Raw genomic sequence first — 20,811 nt, 5'->3', positions numbered from 1 at the left:
AGTTTCTGCCTGTTGGCGAGTAATTTGTTAAAGCTTGGTGTTAGGAAATAAGTTTTCTGAGATTTCCCAAATGCCCGGGGCTAGGTATCTCTTACTATGATTCCCACAGCACATCACATCGCTGGAAAAATAAAGGGCAGTCCCTATACAATTAAATGGCTTGGCATTTTGCTTTAGTCCATTTATTTAGTCTATAATAACGGTGTTCTGACTTTGAGGAAATTTGTGATATCTCTAAAGAAGAAGGTAAAGCTTACATTTTATTTGTTGGCCCACTCCTATATCCTGAATACATTGTACAATTTCCTGCTTTGTGTCTTCGCCTAACTTGAAACATGCCACCCTCAAATCCTGATTTCTTTTCTCATGGAAATCCCAACCCATTCCTCAAGGTCCATGTTCCCACTATCTCCCCGAGGTCTGACCTCCTCTAAAATGCTTTTCTCTACTGCCACCATCTCCTCTGAATGCCCACAAGGCATCGAAACATGACCGTGGACGACAGGTGTACAGGCTCATGTGCCATTGGGTAGAATAACTGGATGGATGTTGTAGTTTCATAAGTGACAGTCTTGTCGCTCTTCGCTGCTAAAGGCTAGTGACCAGGCCTTCCGCTTTTACTTCCCTCTTAAAATCTAGAATTTGACCCAAGGTAGGACAGTGCCACGTACAGAGAAGACAGTTGACATAACTCCATTGCCTGACTGATGTATAGTTGACAACTTGAAATTCCCTTCCCTAGCCTGAATTCCGAAGCTGACTTTCAGTAGACTCACCGACAGCCAGATGCCCAAATGTTAGGCCTTGTTGACCCAAACGGTTAATTGATGTAGGGCGTTTCTGCTTGCTAAGGGGTAAGCATTACGTGTTAAGGGGGCAGTACCATGGAGTAGAAAGAGTACCAGAAAAGGAGTCGGAAAACATGCATGCAACAGCCCTGCCAACAGCTAGGTGACCTCGAGCAAGCTCCTTTAAGAAGCCAGATCTGTAGTTTCTCATTTCTTTCTTTTCCTTTCTGTTTTATTGAGATTTAATTGTCATACAGCGCTATGTAGGTTGAATAGCTTTTCATTTCTTACAACAGGGCTAGCTCTATCTTCCTTGACTATCTCACAGCATTGGCAGGAGGATCATACATTATTTATAAACTGTAAGGCACTATCGTGTATAAGAAATTATCAGAGATTTTCATGGGAGAGTGATCCAGCTCAAAAGTAGAGAATTAGTCCCTGCCTGGGGACTTGAAGATAAGAATCATTTGCTAGAAAAAACAAACGAATGATAGTAGGAGAGCAGGAAAACGTAATATGAGACCAGTGCTACTTTATAGTGTTTTGTGGTGATGGTTTAAAGAGATTCACTCATGCCAAGCTGACATGAGGGGTGACAATATTAACCAGTCTCTTAAGAGCTAAAAATCAGAGAGAAGCTATTTGGAAAACAAACCAGGCCATTCACGAAGAGCTTCCAAGGGAAGCCTGTGATGAGAAGTGATCGCTTGTTTCGAGACACTTGAAGACGTGGGTCTGTGCCTCTAACATCACCAGCATCACAGTGGGATCAGTACTCAGGAGCCTACAGGTAAACTGAAGGAAGCCATTAAAACTTAGCCTCAGACTCCATTATTTGGGAGTCTGACATCAGCTCTCTATTCACTTCGCCATCAACAAAAACTTATGATGTATTATATGTTGGCTAACTGAACATAATGAAAAACAATTTTTTAAATAAAAAAAAAACTGGTGAAAGGCACCAGGCAATGTGAGGACCATTAAAAAGGGACAGAAAGAAGGGATGCTATTGGTGTGTAGAACGTGGCATCAAACACAACCCAATGAGTGGGCATTTGTCTGGATGTAAGAAGAAGAAAAAATAAGAGTGATGACCTAGTCCACCTTTTTCATCCAAGTGTAAGTTTCCACCACCAAGCAAGTGACCCAAAGTACAAGAAATTCTACAGGAGGGAAAACCCCCCACAGAACTCAAATGAAACCAAAAATAAGTGCAATGCAGCCTCACTGCCCCCAGAGCATATTCAAAGTAGCCTGCTCTGGCAGAAATCCTACTTGGTACCCCAGCAGGTGCTGACCTTTCTTTTCCCCCCAACCGCTAAAACCAACTGAGAAATTCAGAGGAACTGGCTGTCCTGTCCACAGGCAAGGGGTGGGGGGTTAGAGGGGTGGGGGATGAGTCAACTGGGACAGAAGAACAGACACCTTCCCGTTCTCTGCTCTTATAATGTAATATAATAATTGGAATGTAATTGGAAACAGGTGATAAAGTCTTATGACGTAGGGCCAACCTCTACCTTAAAAAAAATAAACACCAGTTAAGACGTTTGTATTTTTTTTCTGGACTTCAAGGTAAGTACATCATAGCTCCTATTCATCTCAGAGAGTTCATAGCTTGCCCCATTTCATCAAGAAGGAAACCGAAGAAGAGAAGGTAGATGGGCGACTAGACTACAACACCCAATTGGTAAGTGACAGGGCTGGGTCCAAACCCTTCTTCTGCTCCAACTGTAGTGTTCTTTCTGAGATGACCATTGTGCTCCGTATTATAAAACTGCAGCCTTGCAAAAGCTTTGACTGTCCTTCTTACCAAGCTTCCTGGAATTTCTTCATCCTGCAAGGCCTCTCTTGATTCCGCCGACTCCTAAACCATCTTTCCACCTGGCGCTCTGTCAAGTTACACTTCTTTGCCAGTCCATAAATATCAGTCTGAAAAGAGATAACATGAATGAACAGGTGATAAAGAGCAGTCAGATGGGCAGGCAGTCAAGAGAGGGTGCGACTGGGTTACCAGAGCTTGTGCACCGGAGAGGAGAGACATTCTGTGTTAGGTCTGGAGGCAGTGAATTACCTCTTTTGCTTATGGGATCACACACACACACACACAGACACGCACACACACAGACACACCCCAAAACACAAAATCCCAGCACTCTGAGTTATTAAGAAATATCAATACTCCATAATTTGGCAGCAACCCATACGTTCAAGCTGCAGACGTGAGCTCCCTCATTCAGTGAAGTTTTATCTAGGCTTCCTAAGTACCAGGTAGAGTAGTACGGTTTAAGTTGATCAGATCCAACCTCCTCATTGCTCCTACGAGGAAACTGGAACACCAAGAGTTTTAGTAAGTTGTCCAAGACCTAAAATTAATAGTAAGGTGAGGATAAGATCTTAGGCTAGTGCACTTTCTGTTCTTTCACACGATCTTTGTGATGGCTCCAAAAGATAAGATGGGAAAAACTGAAACAGGTGTTGGCGATCACTTTCACATTTAATCAGATGTACAGCCCATTTCAAACTAATCCAAAATAATTTCAATCATAAAAATAAATAAAGATCATAGAATGATGATCGATTCTCTTCTGAGAAGCAGAACTTATCTTTAAATTTGGAAATAATATGGATGATGGATTAGCGCGAAGGTCATACACTTGAAGTCGTTCTAGGGCCAGACTGAAAAGACACAGGATTGGGGGGATTAGGTCTGTTTCATGGTGGGATTTTAAGTTGTATTCTTTCACACAGGCAGGTTTTATATGCTAAACCTACAGTGTTTTCAACTGACACAAAAAACTCAGCTCTGTAAGTTTTTGAATTACCTGCTCTCCTTCATCTTTCATTTTCCAACACAAGTACACGGAGTATCTCCATTTCCTCTTTACTAGAAAAATGAGACGGCATCAAACAGACCCTCAGCTTCAGTGTTGAGGAGATAAGCGGGAGCTGCCGTCGCAGCAAAGAGGAGAGCACCTGCCTTGTTCCAAGAGTGCAGCTGTGAGCCCGCTCTGGCTGACGGCTCCCAGAGCGAACGCACAGCCAGAATTTTGATGGGACATCACTAGCGCCTTCGAAATGTTGACTGATGCCTCAAAGTAGATTTAAACCAATCGAGGACCAACACGGCAGGGGCAGAACAAAGCCCCCCTGGTGGCTGGACACCCCACGGCCTGGGCCCAGTCATAGAGTTTCTGCTATGTTGTTGTGTAGAGTTCACCTAATTGTTCATGCGCACAGGGTTAACAGTAGATAAAATTCATAAAGCAGCTCTCACACTGAAGACTGGCAAAGGCCTAATTGCAGCTTCCATGTACTTACTAAATTGCTACCTATTATTTAATCTGCAAGAAGGAAAGAAAACAAAACAAAAACAGGATATGGCCCATATATACAGCCCATATGGTAGTCTGTTTCCCTGTAAACTAACTGCCCTAACACCTATTCTTTTATAGGCCAAAGGTTCGCCTGCTGTTGTTTTGGTTTGGTTTGGTTTGGTTTTTGTGCTCTTGAGGGGACTGAGTTGGTAACCATTTATTGTCGCCTTTTTCTTGCAAGCATCGTGCTAGTCACGGGGGGATCTAAATGAATAATAATGTGGACATGGGCCAGGAAGAAACTAAAGAACTCTACTGAAATACCATGAGTGCTAAGATAGGGGAACATCAGGACACCATGGGACCTAACTCTGTAGGCACTTCCTGAAAGTTACACACAAGCTGGACCTGAAAAGTGCCTCAGAGAAGGGGAGGGTAGAGAAGGGAAGCGTCCCGGCAGAGGGACCAGCCTGTGAGGTGGTCTGGAGATGAGAGCAGGGGTGTGCAGGGAACACCTGGGAAACAGAAAAAGCCTGGCAGGTTACAGTCATATGAAGAGGAGGGGAGGAAAGATGTGGCTAGGCTCACATCAAGGGGGGGCTTTGTCTGGGATTTATCCTGGGGGTGACACGGCGTTGGCACCGATAAAGTCCCCCTCCAGATGCATGTACAGAATGAAGGAGCAGGAGCATGTCGGCAGTTGGCCACCGTGTTCGCTTTGCCCTTGCGTCCAAGGTCTTTGTTCTCACAGCTCTGGAGGTCTGCATTCACTAACCTACACAGCTCTTCATACTCCCTCGCGGAAAGCAATTCAATTTTATTAGCCCATCATTTCTATAGATGTCTGCTTAATAAATGCCTCTAGAAATAGCCCTCGAACATGATTTGAAGCAATTTATTTTCTCTTTTGGAGCACAGATGAATCTGGTTCAACGTCAGTCTTGACAATACTGGCTTCATTCACTACAATAGTATTGGGATAGAAATCCTCTTGCAAGCAAAAGTCTCTGGAAGTAATTTCTTATTGATATATAAAACAATCATTTATTGAACACCGACAATGCACAGAAAATTGTGCCAGAAGTTACGCTGGTATTTCTTTAACCATCACGTGGCTCTTTTCTCTCCAGAGCAGGGAAACTTGATAAAGACCAAATTTCCTAATTTTAAATTTCCTAAAAAGCTGACCTGAAGTTTTTGCTATAGCAAATGTATCAAGTAATTGAGACCATAGCACTGTTCTTCATGTTTTATACAAGGTATTACCCACGTGCGTTATTCTCAAACGAAAAGAAAAATAAGGACTCTCCGAAAGAGCCCGAAGTTTTCCTAAACACGGCTAACTAGTTTCCCTTTTGAAAAATGTGAGGGACGCCTGGGTGGCTCAGATGGTTAAGCATCTACCTTTGGTTCCGTTTAGGATCCCAGGGTCCTGGGATTGAGCCCCGCATCAGGCTCCCTGTCAAGGAGCCCCGCTACTCCCTCTCCCTCTGTTGTTCCCCCTGCTTGTGCTCTCGTGCTCTCTCTGTCAGATAAATAAATAAAATACATATTAAAAAAAAGAAAAAATGTGAAATGATTCTTGGGCGTTTATTATCACCAGTGGGAACAGCAGTACTGAAATGAACAAGAGCAGTCCTTTAGAGCACGTGGGAATAAAGAACATGTGGAAATGGCTTGTCAGACTGTCTTCATTTTAGGAAAAAAAAAAAAAACCAACAACCAAAGAAGTCCAGTACAGAAGCTGAGGGCAGAAGAAGTTATAGGCAGTGCCGGCTAGCTGTGAACAACTCTGGAAGCAACGCCTCAGGCTCTGTGGTCAGACCTCCACATGAGCCCACCAGACCCAGCATGGAAACAGTCATCACAGACGCAACTGAATTGAGCAAATAAAGCTCGGCACCCTTAAAAATCTCACTACCCTCAGCTGTGCCAGGGCATGCTGTTGACTTTGGAGATGATCGGTGATCGCTGTCTGTATTCATCACAGAGGTTGTGCCACTTTGGGAAGAGTTTTTATTTCATCTCTCATTTTAACTATGGTGAAAATGAAACTAGACCTACCTACGTGCTATCTTTTTCACAACTATCAGGTTAAAACCTTTTTTTTGTGTTATGTAAACATGTGGGGCACTACACCATTTCATGAAGTGCATCTCATATTGTGGAGAGAACTCTGACTTCCCTGGGGAGTGGGCAGGGGCACATCGCATTTCTAAATGCGGGGGGGACTTGGATAAAATAAAGTGCCCTACTCACAACAGCCACCCCAGTGAACACTTTCCTAATGGGTCTAATGTATATCAATGGTGCCACAATCATTACAAGTGTCAGATACGGGCTAGTCCGCCTTAACAGTCACTGGTCTCTTGTGATTAGGATACTTTGTATATATCTTACTCTCCAAAATTTAATTTTGATCCTTATACCCAAATTATGGCATTGATTATTAGTGTTGAACACTATAGTTGAACACAATAATCAACCATGAATAGTGGTTGTTTTATAATATTTGTGTCATTTTATACTATGCTTGGAAAGCTGTATAATCTGTCATCAGAGGGAAAAAGAATCCCAATGAGTCAAATCATCTGATGGCCAACTGGAACAAGTATCTTGCACAGATGAGGTAAGCCACAGGTGACTGAAACAGTAAGAAAGGAGACTTTTTTTTTAAATCCTAAAACAAAGAACTTGTACTTACTCGAGATGGTTGCCTTGTGGAATGTTTGAAAAAATTCTCTAAGACGGTATTTGGTGTAATCTTCTTTCGAACTTCCTCCTTAATGCCAAATGATTTTGCTAGAGGCGTAGCAATAAACCTACAAAATATGAAAGAAAGTCCAAAATCTGAGCATGAATCCACAATGGCAGCAGAAAACACAAGCCATAACTTTAGATTCCAAACGAAGGATCAGTCATTGGGTCATGTTGTCCTTGGGTTACCTACAGCCAACCTCTGCCTTGCAAAGAAGGTCAAGGAGAGCAAATTTTGAGACCCTTCATACAAGCAATAACTTAAAAAAAAATACTTGCCCTGTTAAAAATCTACTAATGTAAATCCAAATATATCTATATATGAGCTCCCTGAATTGGGATAAGCTATTCCCCTTAGAGTTTCATTTTAAGGCTCCAAGGGATTAAAATGAATAATAATTTAGGTATTGAAAGTTTTACTTACTATGCTCCTATTTGAAGTTCTAACTAATGAGAACTTTACTCTTGGGTAAATATCGAGGGTTGGTGGGTAGTATGACAAGTGTACATTTAACTTTATAAGAAACTGGCAAACTGTGTTCCAGTGGTGGCACCACTTTGCATTCTTGCCGGTAATGGGCCAGAGTTCCGGTTACTCCATAACCCTGCCAACACTTGGTATTAACAGTCCCTTTAATCTCAGCAATTTTACTGGGTGTGTACTGGTTTTCATTGATTTTCTACCCTAATCTTTATTATCTCCTAACTTCTGCTTGCTAGAAGTTTAGTTTGCTCTTTTTTTTTCTGGTTTCTTAAGGTAGAAGTTTATTGATTTAGGATCTTTCTTTTTTTTTAATATAGGCGTTTGCAGCTATAAATTTCCTCCCGAGTACTATGCTCCTGCATCTCATAAGTTTTGATGTTGTGTTTTCTTTGTCATTCATCGCAAAGTATTTTCTAATTTACTGTGATTCCTCCTCTAACCCATTGGTTATTTAAAAGTATGCTGTTCAATTGCCACATATTTGCTCATTTCCCAATTTCTGTCTGTTACTGACTTCTAATTTCATTTCATTGTGATTGGAAAACACACTTGGTATGATTTCCATTTCTTTACACTCACTGAGAGTTGTCTTATGACCTAACGTATGGTCTACCTGGAGAATGTTCCTTGTGCATATAAGAAGATCGTGTTTTCTGTTGTCGTTGGGTGCCATGTTCTACAGATGACTGTTAGGTTTACTTGGTTTAGAGTGCAGATTGAGTCTTCTATTTCCTTATTAATCCCTCCCCCATGTATCCATTATTAAAAGTGAGATATTCAGATCTACAACTATTTGTTGAGTTGTCTATTTCTCCCTTCAATTCTGTCAGTTTTTGCTTCATGCATTTTGGAGCTTTGTTGTTAGGTACATATATGTTTATAATTATTATATCATCTTGATAGATTTACCCTTTTATATTATAAAATGTTCTCACCTCCAGTAACAGTTTAAAAGTCTATGAAAATCTAAATTGCCTGATATTAGCATATAGCCACTCTGGCTCTCTTTTGGTTACTATTTGCATGGTATATCTTTTCCCATACTTTTACTGTCAACTTATTTATGTCCTTGAACCTCAAGTGTGTTTCTTATAGAAAGCATATAGTAAAAGAAAGAAAGAAAGAAAGAAAGAAAGAAAGAAAGAAAGAAAGAAAGAAAGAAAGAAAGAATATAGTTGGATCACGTACTTTTTAAAAGTATTTACATTAATGCAAAATACATTTAATTACTGATAAAACAGGATTTGTCTGCTATTTTATTTGTTTTCTATATAACTTATGTCTTTGTTACTTCTCTATTCTTCAGTAAGTTATATTCTTTTGTGTTAAATAGATAGTGTCTAGTGTAGCTTTTTAATTTTCTCTCTTCCTTAAATATTCTTCTTTTACTTTTTTTTTAAATATTTGTTTATTTATTTTAGAGAGACAGAGAGAGTGCAAGCAAGGGGAGGGGCAGAGGGAGAGGGAGAAAGTGAGAGAATCTCAAGCAGACTCCTTGCTAGGCATGGAACCTGACTAAGGGCTTGATCTCATGAGATCATGATCTGAGCGAAAATCAAGAGTTGGATGCTCAACTGACCGAGGTACCCAGGTGCCCCAAAATATTATTCGTTTAAAATAATTTTCTTAGTGGTTAACCTAGGGATTACAATGAACATCTTCATTCATAACATTCTAGTTCAGATTAATACCAAAATAATTTCAGCAATATACTAAAATTTCATTACCTCCCCTTTCTGTGCTATTAATCATATGGATAATATATTTATAAATTGTGCTTTCGTCGACACAGATTTATGATTACTGTTTGATGTAGTTGTCTTTTAAATCAGATAGAAGAAAAATGTGTTACAAACAAAAACTGTGTATATACTCTTTTTATTTCTTATGTAGGTGATTTTACTGGTGGTACTTTTTATTTCTTCATATGGATTCTAGTTACTGTCTCGTGTCCTCTAATTTCACTCTGAAGGATTTCCTTTAGTATTATTGTAGGATGGCCCTGGAAGCAACGAATTCTTTCAGCTTTTGTTTATCAGGAAATGTCTTAACTTCTCTTTTGTTTTGAAAGATAGTTCTGCTCAGTTGGCAAGGTTTTTTTTCTTTCAGCACTTTTTATATGTCCTCCCACTGCCTTTGGCCTCTATGGTGGCTGGTAAGAAATCAACTCTTAATCTTATTGAAGGTCTCTTATATGTGACAGATGGTCCTCTCTAGCTTTCAAGATTTGTTGTCTTTGTCTTTGGACACTTTGTTTGCAATGCATCTAGGTGTGGGTCTCTAAATTTACCTTACTTGGAATCTGTTTAGCTTCTTGGATGTATAGATTAATGTTTGTCATCAAATTTGAGTATGTTTTTGGCCATGTATTTCTTCAAATATTTTCCCTCCTACCCATTTTCTCCCCTTCTGCTGGAACTCCCATTATGAGTATGTTGTTAGGGTTCATGATATACCACAGGTCTCCTCAGGCTCTTTGTTTTCTTTCATTCTTTTTTTTTTTTTCTCTCTTCCTCAGACTGCTGACTCTTCTACTTGCTCATATATGCTGTTGGGCTCTTCTAGTGGGTTTGTCATGCGTCATTGTACTTTACAACTCCAAAATTTCTCTTTGATTTCTTTTTTTGTTTGTTTGTTTAAAAGATTTTATTTATTTATTCGCCAGAGATAGAGACAGCCAGCGAGAGAGGGAACACAAGCAGGGGGAGTGGGAGAGGAAGAAGCAGGCTCATAGCGGAGGAGCCTGATGTGGGGCTCGATCCCAGAACGCCAGGATCACGCCCTGAGCCGAAGGCAGATGCTCAACTGCTGTGCCACCCAGGTGCCCCTCTCTTTGATTTCTTTTATAATTTCTAATTACAATCTTTTTATTGATAGTCTTGATTTGGTGAGACATTGTTCTCATTCTTTCCTTTAGTTCTCAAACATGCTTTACTCTAGTTCTTCGAACATATTTAAAATAGCTGATTTAAAGTCTTTATCTAGGGACACCTGGGTGGCTCAGTCAGTTAAGCGCCTGATTCTTGATTTCAGCTTGGGTCATGATATCAGGGTTGTGAGATTGAGCCTTGCATTGGGCTCTATGCTGTGCATGGAGCCTCCTTGGGATTCTCTCTTTCTTCCTCTCCCTTGCCCCTTCTCTGCTCACACACTCTCTCTCTCTAAATTAAAATTAATTAATAAATTAAAAAATAATAAAATCTTTGTCTAATAAGGCCAACATTTAGGTTTTATAAGGGACATTTTCCTTACAAAAAAGGGACTACTTTTTCCCTGTATGGACCACACTTTCTTTTTTTTTTAATTTTTAATTTTTAATTTTTATTTTAATGTTTTTTTATTATATTATGTTAGTCACCATACAGTACATCCCTGGTTTCTGATGTAAAGTTCGATGATTCATTAGTTGCATATAACACCCAGTGCACCATGCAATACGTGCCCTCCTTACTACCCATCACCAGCCTATCCCATTCCCCCACCCTCTCCCCTCTGAAGCCCTCAGTTTGTTTCTCAGAGTCCATAGTCTCTCATGCTTCATTCTCCCTTCTGATTACCCCCCCTTTCTTTATCCCTTTCTTCCCCTACCAATCTTCCTAGTTCTTATGATCCATAGATGAGAGAAATCATATGATAATTGTCTTTCTCTGCTTGACTTATTTCACTTAGCATTATCTCCTCCAGTGCCTGGACCACACTTTCTTGTTTCTTTACATGCCTTATAATTTTTGTTGAAAATTGGACATGTTAAATAATATAATTTGGCAACTCTGGAAATCGGATTATCCCTCTGAGAGTTTGTTGGTTTTGTGGTTTGTTATCATTGTCCATTTGTTTGTTTCATTCCTTGTTTGAAATGATCTATGAAGCCTGTTTTCTTTGTCATGTTTGGGCACTGGCGTCTCTATTGGATTAGCTTAATGTCACCTAATGACTAGACAGAGATTTCCTTAAATGCCTGGAACCAATAAGTCTCCCAGTCTTTGCCAAGGAGCTCTGCATACATTTGGGGGCACAGCTTCAACACTCAGCTAAGCAGTTGCCAACTCTGCCTTAGCCTTCACTTCCTCTTTGTCCAGAGCCTCAAGATCATCCAGAGGTGAGAGCTAAGGGCCTTCTCGTATCTTTCCTGCGCATGTGGAGAGCCCTGGGCATACACAAAGCTCTACAAATTCAAGTGTCCTTCTGATTTCCAAGAACAGGTCAGAGCTTTTCAAAGCCCGCTATGGACATCTCATTTTTGTTTTTCTTTTTAAGTGTTTTGGTTAGTCTATTGTTTGCCCCAGTTGTTATCTACAACTTCAGGCAGTTCCCAATTTAATCAACTGCCTCTACTTGTTTTAGACAAGCACCGTCTGCACTGTCTGTAAAAAGACTTTTCTGACTCAGGTCAAATAAAGGCAGCCTTATAAGTACTGGCTTCTAGGGAACCACAAGGGAGGTCAGATAATGACACTTCTCTGGTAGTGATGCTCTGTTCTGCTCCCTTCAATGGCTGCCGGGATACTGGTTTCCACTGAAATTGCGGGCTGTTGGGTTTTCAAGGCTATCACAGAGGTGGACAGGGCAGGATAGGAATAGGACAAGTTAAAATGTCACAAAGCTTGCTTCTCTTTCCAAGAGTCAGCTGTTTTTCTTAAAGAACAATCCCTGGATTGCTGCTAACATTTGGTTAATTCTGAATTCTGAAAAGTTGATTTTGACAGTTTTTGCTAGTTTGCTGATTGCTTTTAGGGAAGAGAGAATTTTGGGAGGTCCTCACTCTGACATTTTTGTTAATTTCCAGGGTGTAGTGGTTTTAATTTGCATTTTGCTAATGACTAATGATGTTGGACATCTTTTAATATGTTTACTTGCTATTTGCATATCTTTGGTGAATTATCTACGCAGGTCTTTTGCCCATTTTAAAAATCAAGTTATTTCTTTGTTCATTATCAAGTTAAAGAGTTCTTTATATATTCTGAATTTAAGTCCCTCATCAGATATATGTTTTGCATATAATATATTTTCTCCCAGTCTGTGGCTTGCCTTTTTATTTTATTTATATTTTTAAAAATAACTGCTCAGTAATTTTTGCGTATCATATAATTCACCTTTTCCAAGTATACTATTCAGTGATTTTTTTTTAAGTAAAATTACCAAGTTGTAGAATCATCATCACAAATCAGATTTAGAAGATTTTCATCATCCCAATATAATCCCTCATGCATTATTACTGTTAATTCTGTTCCCTCTCACCCATGCCCCAGGCAATCACTAATCATTTTCTGTCTTTATAGCTTTGTCTTTTTAGGATATTTAATATAATGGAATCATACAATAATATGTGGTTGCTTGTGTCTGGCTCCTTTCACTAGCTTAATGTTTCTGAGGTCCATTCATGTTTTTGGATGTTTTTGGAGTTCATTCCTTTTCATTACTGAATAATAATTCATTGTATGGGTATACATACATTAACAATATCTTTTGAAGAGCAAACACTTCAGCAGTTTACCAAGGGAAATAAAAGCAAATGCCCGTACAAATTCTTGTACTCAAATATTCATAGCAGCTTTATTCATAATAGCTAAAAACTGTAAAAAATCCAAATTTCCAAAAACTAAAGGATAAATAAATTGTGGTATATCAATATTTTGAAAGACTATCTAGCAATGACAAGGAATCACTGCTACACACAACATGAAAACAATCTCCAATGTATTATGTAACATGAAAAAAGCCAGACGCAAAAACCTGTCATCTACATGATTCCATTTGTAGGAACTGAAAAGGCAAATTAGGCTGACAGAAATCATATCAGTGATTGTGAAGAGCTTGTGGGTGGGGAGAAGATGAACCAGACGGGTACAGGAGAGTTTCTCAGCTGATGGAAATCTTCTACGTCATAATTGTGATGGTTACACCACTGAATAGTTGGCAAAATGCATCAAATTTTGGATGAGCTTTATTATATGTAAATCATACCTCAATAAAGCTGATTTTTAAAAATATTTACTTGTTTATTTTAGAGAGAGAGAGTGCACATGGGGGGGTGGGCAAAAGGAGAGGGAGAGAGAAACCTAAGCAGAGTCCATGCTGAGTGTGAAGTCCAGCCTGGGGCTTGATCTCATGACCTTGAGATCATAAGATCTTCAAGACCCTGAGATTCCAAGAGTTGGAAGCTTAACCTACTGCATCACCCAGGCACCCCTAAAGCTGATTTAAAAAAATAATGATATGACTCTATTTTTTCTCCAGTTCTAACAAAGGTTCTATCTTCTGCCAGGTCAGTCCATTTTAGTACTTACTTAGAGGTTTCTGTGTTTAATTAAATGCCAGAAATTTTAGTTATGAATGATCATTTAGCCCTTCAATTCGTTTTTTACAGCCATGGGAGTTGAATAGATTTTTTTCTAAGATAATTTGATAAAATATATAAGCCAATCCAACTTCCAGATGGACTAAGTCCTGCTGGAAATGGCCCATACATTTCAGAGACATATAAAAACAAACTAAGTATTCACCAGATGTACATAGAGCAATGTGGATAGATCATAAAACATAGGGCTGCATTTAAAAAAAGAAGCAACAGAGTAAGTTCTTATCACCACACCATTTATGTCAACTAACAATACATGCACTCTATGTTTATGCACATGTTTTACTGGGTCATACAAATAAAAAGCCATCCACTACATTAGAACCCAGCAGGCAGGGATGTGATGAGGAAATGGGGATAAAAGGTAGTTAATGAAAAAGTTAATTCAAATCAATCAAAAAGAGGTATTATGCAGACCAAAGAGAGCATGCTATGATTTGAGGATTATGATTAATTAATTCCCCTTTGCATAAAATGTCCAAACCAAGCAAAAACTGAGATGTCCTTAAAACTAACAAAATCCCAAAAAACACATTTGACAAGGTTCTAGATAAATAATGGAATTGGCTCCTTTATCCAACCCACTAGTTGAAACTTTTCATCGGGGAAACACTCATTGTTCTTACTAATAGAATAACACAAACGCAAAATGCTTTAATATGGTAGTGTTCTCAGTCATATTCACTCAATGCTCTCTCAAATGTCAGAAATGAAAAAATTAGGAAAAATTTAAAAAGCAAAGAGGAATTGAGCCAAAAAAGATTTATGCAGTAAGGGAATAAAACCAACCTCAAAGCCAGGGCAAGTATAACCTTCCCTTTGAAAGGATCATATGGGAGATTAGTATATGGATCAGTGTACACAATGGGTAAATAAATACATACCCATAACATACTTGCTGAAATGAGGAACACAACTATATTAAAATCATTAATTTAAACAAGAAAGAGAAATGTGGTCTTCTTTGTTAAGATGCCCAGGCTTCAAAGACAGAAATAACATTTTTGATGAAACATGGGAAGTATATAAATATACTTTTCTATTTCAGCATTATCCTTCCTTTTCAAATAAATCTGGAAAATCAATCACCTCATCTAATGTAAGTGTAAATAATTATGAATAGATACTTAATTTAAAAATCCATTTTGAAAAAGAAGAAAAGAAAGGAGTATAATAAATATTTGATGAACTGAACTGAAAAGAGAAGGGAAATGACAGGTCTTAACTCTAGAAGGGCCTTAGAGATTAACTTGCCTGAACTTTCATTTTATGGATATGGAATATAAAAAAAATGTCCAAGAGGAAGAAAAAAGAATGTGAACTTCTGCTCCCATGTAAATGGTTCAAAGTTAGGTTAATTACCAAGGAATGAGTCTCTTAGGTTTGCTACTATTGCAGAACTGAGCCTTCAGATGGCCCCATTCAGACACCCAGACAACCTCCTCTTCATCTAGCACTTCATCAGTTACTTGTGAGCCAAAGCCTAGCAATATCAGAACCCCCCTCCCTTTTTTCCCAATATTCTTTTATAGAATAAAAAGAAGGCAGCCCTAGGCAGATATTAAACATGTGAAATTTAAATACTTCTCCTAAACAGAAACAATAGCCCACTGGCATAAGATCGATTCCCAGTTCCTAAGGATTCAAAGGCTCTTCGAACAGAGTTTAAGCAGGGGGTTTTATATGAAAGAACAAAATATTTGGAGCAATGTAAGTCTCAGATAACACTTAAGTCTAATGTGCATAGTTTGAGACTATTTCAGTTTAGGACAGTGAGTAACAACCCTTTTCAGTTCTTGTAAATTGCTACAGATGGGTCATTCTACCTTCCTTTCTTTGCAGAATGGCGTATTATCCCATCATGTGCTTATGTTGCTCAGTGGAAATGGTAGAAATGGTCGAATGTATTCAATGCACAACTAAATAAAAGAAAAAAGATCACCTTTTGATTTTACCACCTCCATCCCTGACTTGAACCATTCTGGGACCATGATTTACTCTGAGATAATGTGTTTATTCCACAAGTATCTAAATCTGAGTGGCTTAGATGTCATCCAATCATACTTCAGACACTTAAAGGAATGCATAGAGGAATCCAGATTAACTAGTTAGAAAGTGCTATTCTAGACTCCCCCCTACCTACCCCAGCCAACAACAACATACACACACACACACAAACACATATGCCATAAAATTTATAAGGAAAAGTAGTCCTAAATACAAAGCAAATGTCAGTCACTTTCAAATGAGCTACTTCTTTGTTCTTCATCAGTTCTGTCTCTCTGCTCTTGCTTTTCTAGTAAGGGACATCACTTCCTGATCTTAAATGGTTCCTGGCTAGTACCAAAGGATAAAAATGAGCCAGCCAAATCACAACTACTGGTCACTTCATAGAATGAGAAGGTGTAATAGAAACAGAGTCTAGGACAAAAGAAGAAAGCTTTCTTGTGATACATATATCATAGGCTATGCTGAAACACAGTGTCAGATTTACATAAATTTTTAAGATAGTTCAGAAAATTACGCACTTGCTAGACTTCTTTAAGCTATGTTTTTATGTATTCCCAAGAGACAATAGTTACCTCTTGTCTGCCATCAGGAGAATTTCATCGCAAAATCCAAGAAGTGCTGATATAATGGGAGACTTAAAAACCAACACCCCTTAGCCTGGTGGCATGGCATGTCGGTTCAACTGTATGACCTTGGCCAGATCACTCACTTCTTATTTTCTTGACTGAGATCATATCATTCGTGATTTTATATACTTCTTAAACTATAAGTTTCTACTCAAATGCAAGGTGTCAGAAATATTTTATTTATGACATGTGGTTTAATCTAATGCAAATGATACAGAAGCCTTGAAAAAGATAAAAACACAGGTTTCAAAAGGCATAGTCTCCCTCCCCCGTTAAATTTTCCTTACTTCTATTGCATTCAAAGAGATGGGAGCCTAGTGGACCAACACATGGTTTTCTGTAGTGTCAGAGAATGTGAAAAGCTAACGCTGAGTTATTGGGAGTTAAAGCTACATAAGAAGATTGGAAAAATGACGTACTGAGTATGCTCAGTCCCTGGGGAAGAAGCAAGAAGGGTCCTGGGAATTACAAGAGGATTGTATTCCTTCCTGATTGTTGTTGGAACGGCCTCGGCCAAGACAGAACAAGTTGGTCCTCCACAGCTGTGCTGCTTTGGCAACCAAAAGAGTTTTCTAGTTCACTGTCCTGATCACAACGTAAAAAAATGGAGCTGTCCACCAAGAAGTAGGTAATCTGCAGTGCAAATAAGTAGAGGACCTGGGAGCCAAATTCAAGAATCACCACACACCATGCAAGAGAAGCAAGTATTTCAGGAAAGGAGAAAGTAATTTGCTATTTTGGAAGTGCAGAGACAAAATTCTACTTTATTTATGCATTCTTTGACAAATCCAAACATGTGACTAAAAAATAGAATTAATGGTCAAAAAGGAGGAGCATTTTTAAATGTTCCCAGCTAGAGTTTAAGTGGTATCCAGGGGCTTCCTCTTTCTCTCAATAGCTATAGCACATTGTTGGCTCAAGAGAAGTTGTTATGTGCACAAAAACCTTTTGGAGAGTCCATGAAACAGAGTTGGTCAAACGAACTCTTGCGATAAGGACCCTGCAAATGGTTGTAAACATATGATCTGCATTACAGTTAGTCTTGGACAAAATGATCTTTATCAAATTTTGTCTTAAGTTTTTCCAACTCTGACATTCAAATATTCTTTTTGCTCCAAAAAGTTAATGTGCTAATAACAGTTTTTTGAAATAGAGACAACTACAGAGATTATAGATGAACATTTATCTCCTGTTATCATAACACAAGTACAGTTTTAATAAAAAGGTTGAAGTAATATCTATTTCAATTAAGTTAAGAAAAGGAAAAGAAGTTTACTTTTTCTGAGAAAGCAAATTGATATTTTTTTCTTTGATTTCCTTATACTTTGGAATGAAGGGCTGCTATTAAAACCTTCAATAAACCTTTAAAATAAACTATGCTGTAAAGCAAATATTAAGTTAGGTCTTTAATGGGGCATTTTGCTATTTTATAGGCATTCTAAAATGATAATGTATCCCCTAGACACAGACTCTTTCTTTTAGCATTGCCTTTCTGGGAACGTATATACTTTGTCAGATAGCATGGTACGTGGAAGATGAAGTGGGTCCCCACACTGTCAATGGCACTAACAAGCTCTGTGCTCCTTAACCTCTCTTGATCTCAGTTTTCTTCATTGTGAAACTAACACACTTGAGGAGACTGTGTTCCTAATTTTTATTTGTTCAGCTTCTAGATCATGTTTGGTGTCCATATGATTTGATGAACTCCCCCAGGAATCTGTAACCTGCTAGTGGACCCCCCCCCGCCCCGAACAACAGATTATTGAAAGTTCTTACCAAGATTCCAGTATTCCAGACTTGGGGCAAAGAAGAGGCATGTGAAGTAAAGACACACAGATCCTACTTACTTTTCAAAGAAATGTCTGATAATCAGCAAGCCAAAAGCATATGGGATTGTCATGTACAAATGAGAGGGTTTTACGAAGACGAGTCCATCGTGATCTTCAAGATCTGACCACTTGATTGTTGGAGGAAGCCAGAATCTTTCCAACCAAAACCATTCTTTAAACGTCTGAAACATTCTACAGAGATGGAAAAAGAATCTGTTAGACATGTGAAACAAATACTTAAAATTGAAATAACATTGAATATCATTTCTTAAAATACTTAAGCCAGAGAGTTTTGAAAACAAGGCAAAAAGGGATCCTATTATTTGGTGGGTTTCATGACACTTCATTGCATTAAACAAGAATTACTCTGCCAAAACTCTCAGAACAATTTTGGTTGTGGCATGGCCAACTAAAGTTTAACATACCACTGTTCACACTTCTGGCACAATGTACGTTAATATTATGGGTACGTATCTTCCTCTTCTATGATTCTATGGTATGAAAAAAATCATTTAACAATAATCTCTGTAACTTCAACATGCCCACGATCAACCTCATGAAAGCTCCAAGTATGTATAAGTCTACATTAGTATCCTAAGAACTTCTCTGGGAAATAAAGAACAAGCATATTTAACTTCATATTACAGTATGTTCAAATTCATCCGTGTCAACAAATACTTACTGAAATTCTAGTATTTGTCAACCACTGTGCTAGGCACTGAAAATACAAAGACTAAGAAGATGACATTCCTGCCTTAAGGACCTTACAGTCTTGTGGGCAAGGCTGGCCTGAATATCTAGATGATTTTGACATAACTTAAGGTAAAATACAAAAGGTACAGGATGCGGTGGGTTCAAGATGATGGACACTGAGCCCAGCCAGGAAGTGTCAGAGAAAGATCACTGGAACAGATGATCCCTGAGATGTCCTGAACAAGAAGTGGAGATAAACCTGGAAAGGCAGGAAAATGGGGAGGAGGGAATAGAAGTTTTAAGGGGGGGAAGTGCTACAGAAGAAAACAGAATTAGATGTTCTTGTCTCCTTGTTTAAGCCATGAACAATGTTTAGTCTTCACATTTTGACCTTGAGGATGTTTTGATTTCATCTTTTACTAGTCGACCCGAGAAAGGAATCAAACTGTTCTCAGATTCGCAATAGGGAGGTTAAAGAACAGGGGTGGTGGGAGTGAGCTAAGGACAGAGAGAGCAGGAAGGCTTGATCAGAGGTGAGGATCAGAGGGTGGGGTCCTGACCTTTTCAGATGAGGAAGAATTCCAGAGTGTGGACCCTGATACTCTTCAGAGAAATCTGTACCACAAGCAACAGCTAAAGCATGGTAAGATAATTCCTTCCTTCATCTCATCCCCCATCCACTGTCTTGTTTGTTTTTTGTTTTTAAAGGTTTTATTTATTTGTCAGAGAAAGAGAGTGAGCACAAGCCGGGGGAGCAGCAGGCAGCAGGAGAAGTAGACTCCACGTCCAGCAAGGAGCCCAATGCGGGTCTTGATTCCAGAACCCAGGACTCATGACCCAAGCCAAAGACAGGTGCTTAACCGACTGAGCCACCCAGGTGCCTCCCCTCCCAACCTTTAAGAGATGGGTTCAGCCCAAGTAGCACTAAGTCAGTCACACCCACACCTGCAAGGCTTGTGTGTAGAAAGAGAAGGGCTGCCTTCTTTTTCATGTGTTAATCATTTCATTGTAATTTCTACTCTGGGGGAGGGTGAGTCCCATTAAAACAGTTGCAAAATTGGGCACCTGGGTGGCTCAGCTGGTTAAGCGACTGCCTTCGGTTTGGGTCATGATCCTGGAGTCCCAGAATTGAGCCCCACATGGGGCTCCCTGCTCAGCGGGGAGTCTGCTTCTCCCTCTAACTCTCTGTCTCACTGACTCTCTCTCCCATTCTCTCTCCTCTCTCAAATAAATAAATAAAATCTTTAAAAAAAAGTTGCAAAATTGTGCAAATATGGTGGAATGAAGATAATCAAGAAAGACTTGTTGAATACTTCCTCTCCATCAAGCTACGGGATACAGAAAAGAAAGAGGGTGATCCTGGACTCAGGGAACTTATGATTGAGTCAGGATTCATGTGGATCTGGACTCAGGAGGCAGGGAGAGCAAGTGAAAGAGTTGTCAGGAAGGGAGAATCACACACTTTGGTAAGGGAACTGGGGATCCAAGCTCAGTTTCCTGGGCCATCTGACATAACTGAAGAAAAGAAGAGATGAAGAGAGGAAATCTGTTTTGAATGCACAGCCAGATAGAGCCTAAGCCTTGAGTCAAAGTCCCGCTGAGATTCAAACTTCCTATAGATCTCAGAAACCAACTCTGGCCATGGGAGTCTCCTTGTAATGGGCAAATCTTGTGCCAGGCCTTGACCCTCACCACATCAGAATGAGCTACACCTGCAAGGGCAAAGATATTTTTTTTCCTAAAAGTTTGCCTCAGCATGTTCATTACTTGATTGGCTCCAAATTTAATAATAGTCTAGGCTCAGGGAATAAACAGCAAGGGTGATGAGTTAGTTTTTCTTTTGATATTGTTATAATAATCATCATACAAAATAGTTTGCTCACTCTTAAAATAGAGTGAAATAGAACTAAATAAATAGGCTATGTAGGGGCTGCCAGTCGAAATAATGC

The 20,811-nt window shown here is 39.1% G+C and overlaps 1 protein-coding gene across 1 annotated transcript in view; it reads right to left on the bottom strand.

Annotated features, from left to right (window-relative positions):
* The window catches only part of CERS3 (ceramide synthase 3), a 101,104-nt gene that overhangs the window by 56,714 nt on the left and 23,579 nt on the right, over positions 1 to 20,811 (bottom strand). The window contains exons 3-5 of the mRNA XM_026510352.4: positions 18,188 to 18,361; positions 6,810 to 6,927; positions 2,602 to 2,720 (exon numbers count right to left, since the gene is read on the bottom strand). Coding sequence (XP_026366137.1) covers positions 2,602 to 2,720; positions 6,810 to 6,927; positions 18,188 to 18,360 — 410 coding nt within the window. The 5' untranslated portion in view covers position 18,361. The remainder of the gene's footprint in view (positions 1 to 2,601; positions 2,721 to 6,809; positions 6,928 to 18,187; positions 18,362 to 20,811) is intronic.

This window comes from Ursus arctos, unplaced genomic scaffold (assembly GCF_023065955.2).
Source record: "Ursus arctos isolate Adak ecotype North America unplaced genomic scaffold, UrsArc2.0 scaffold_28, whole genome shotgun sequence".
Taxonomy (NCBI): domain Eukaryota; kingdom Metazoa; phylum Chordata; class Mammalia; order Carnivora; family Ursidae; genus Ursus; species Ursus arctos.
The sequence above is the reverse complement of the archived record's forward strand: the minus strand, read 5'-3'. Positions and strand labels throughout refer to the sequence as shown.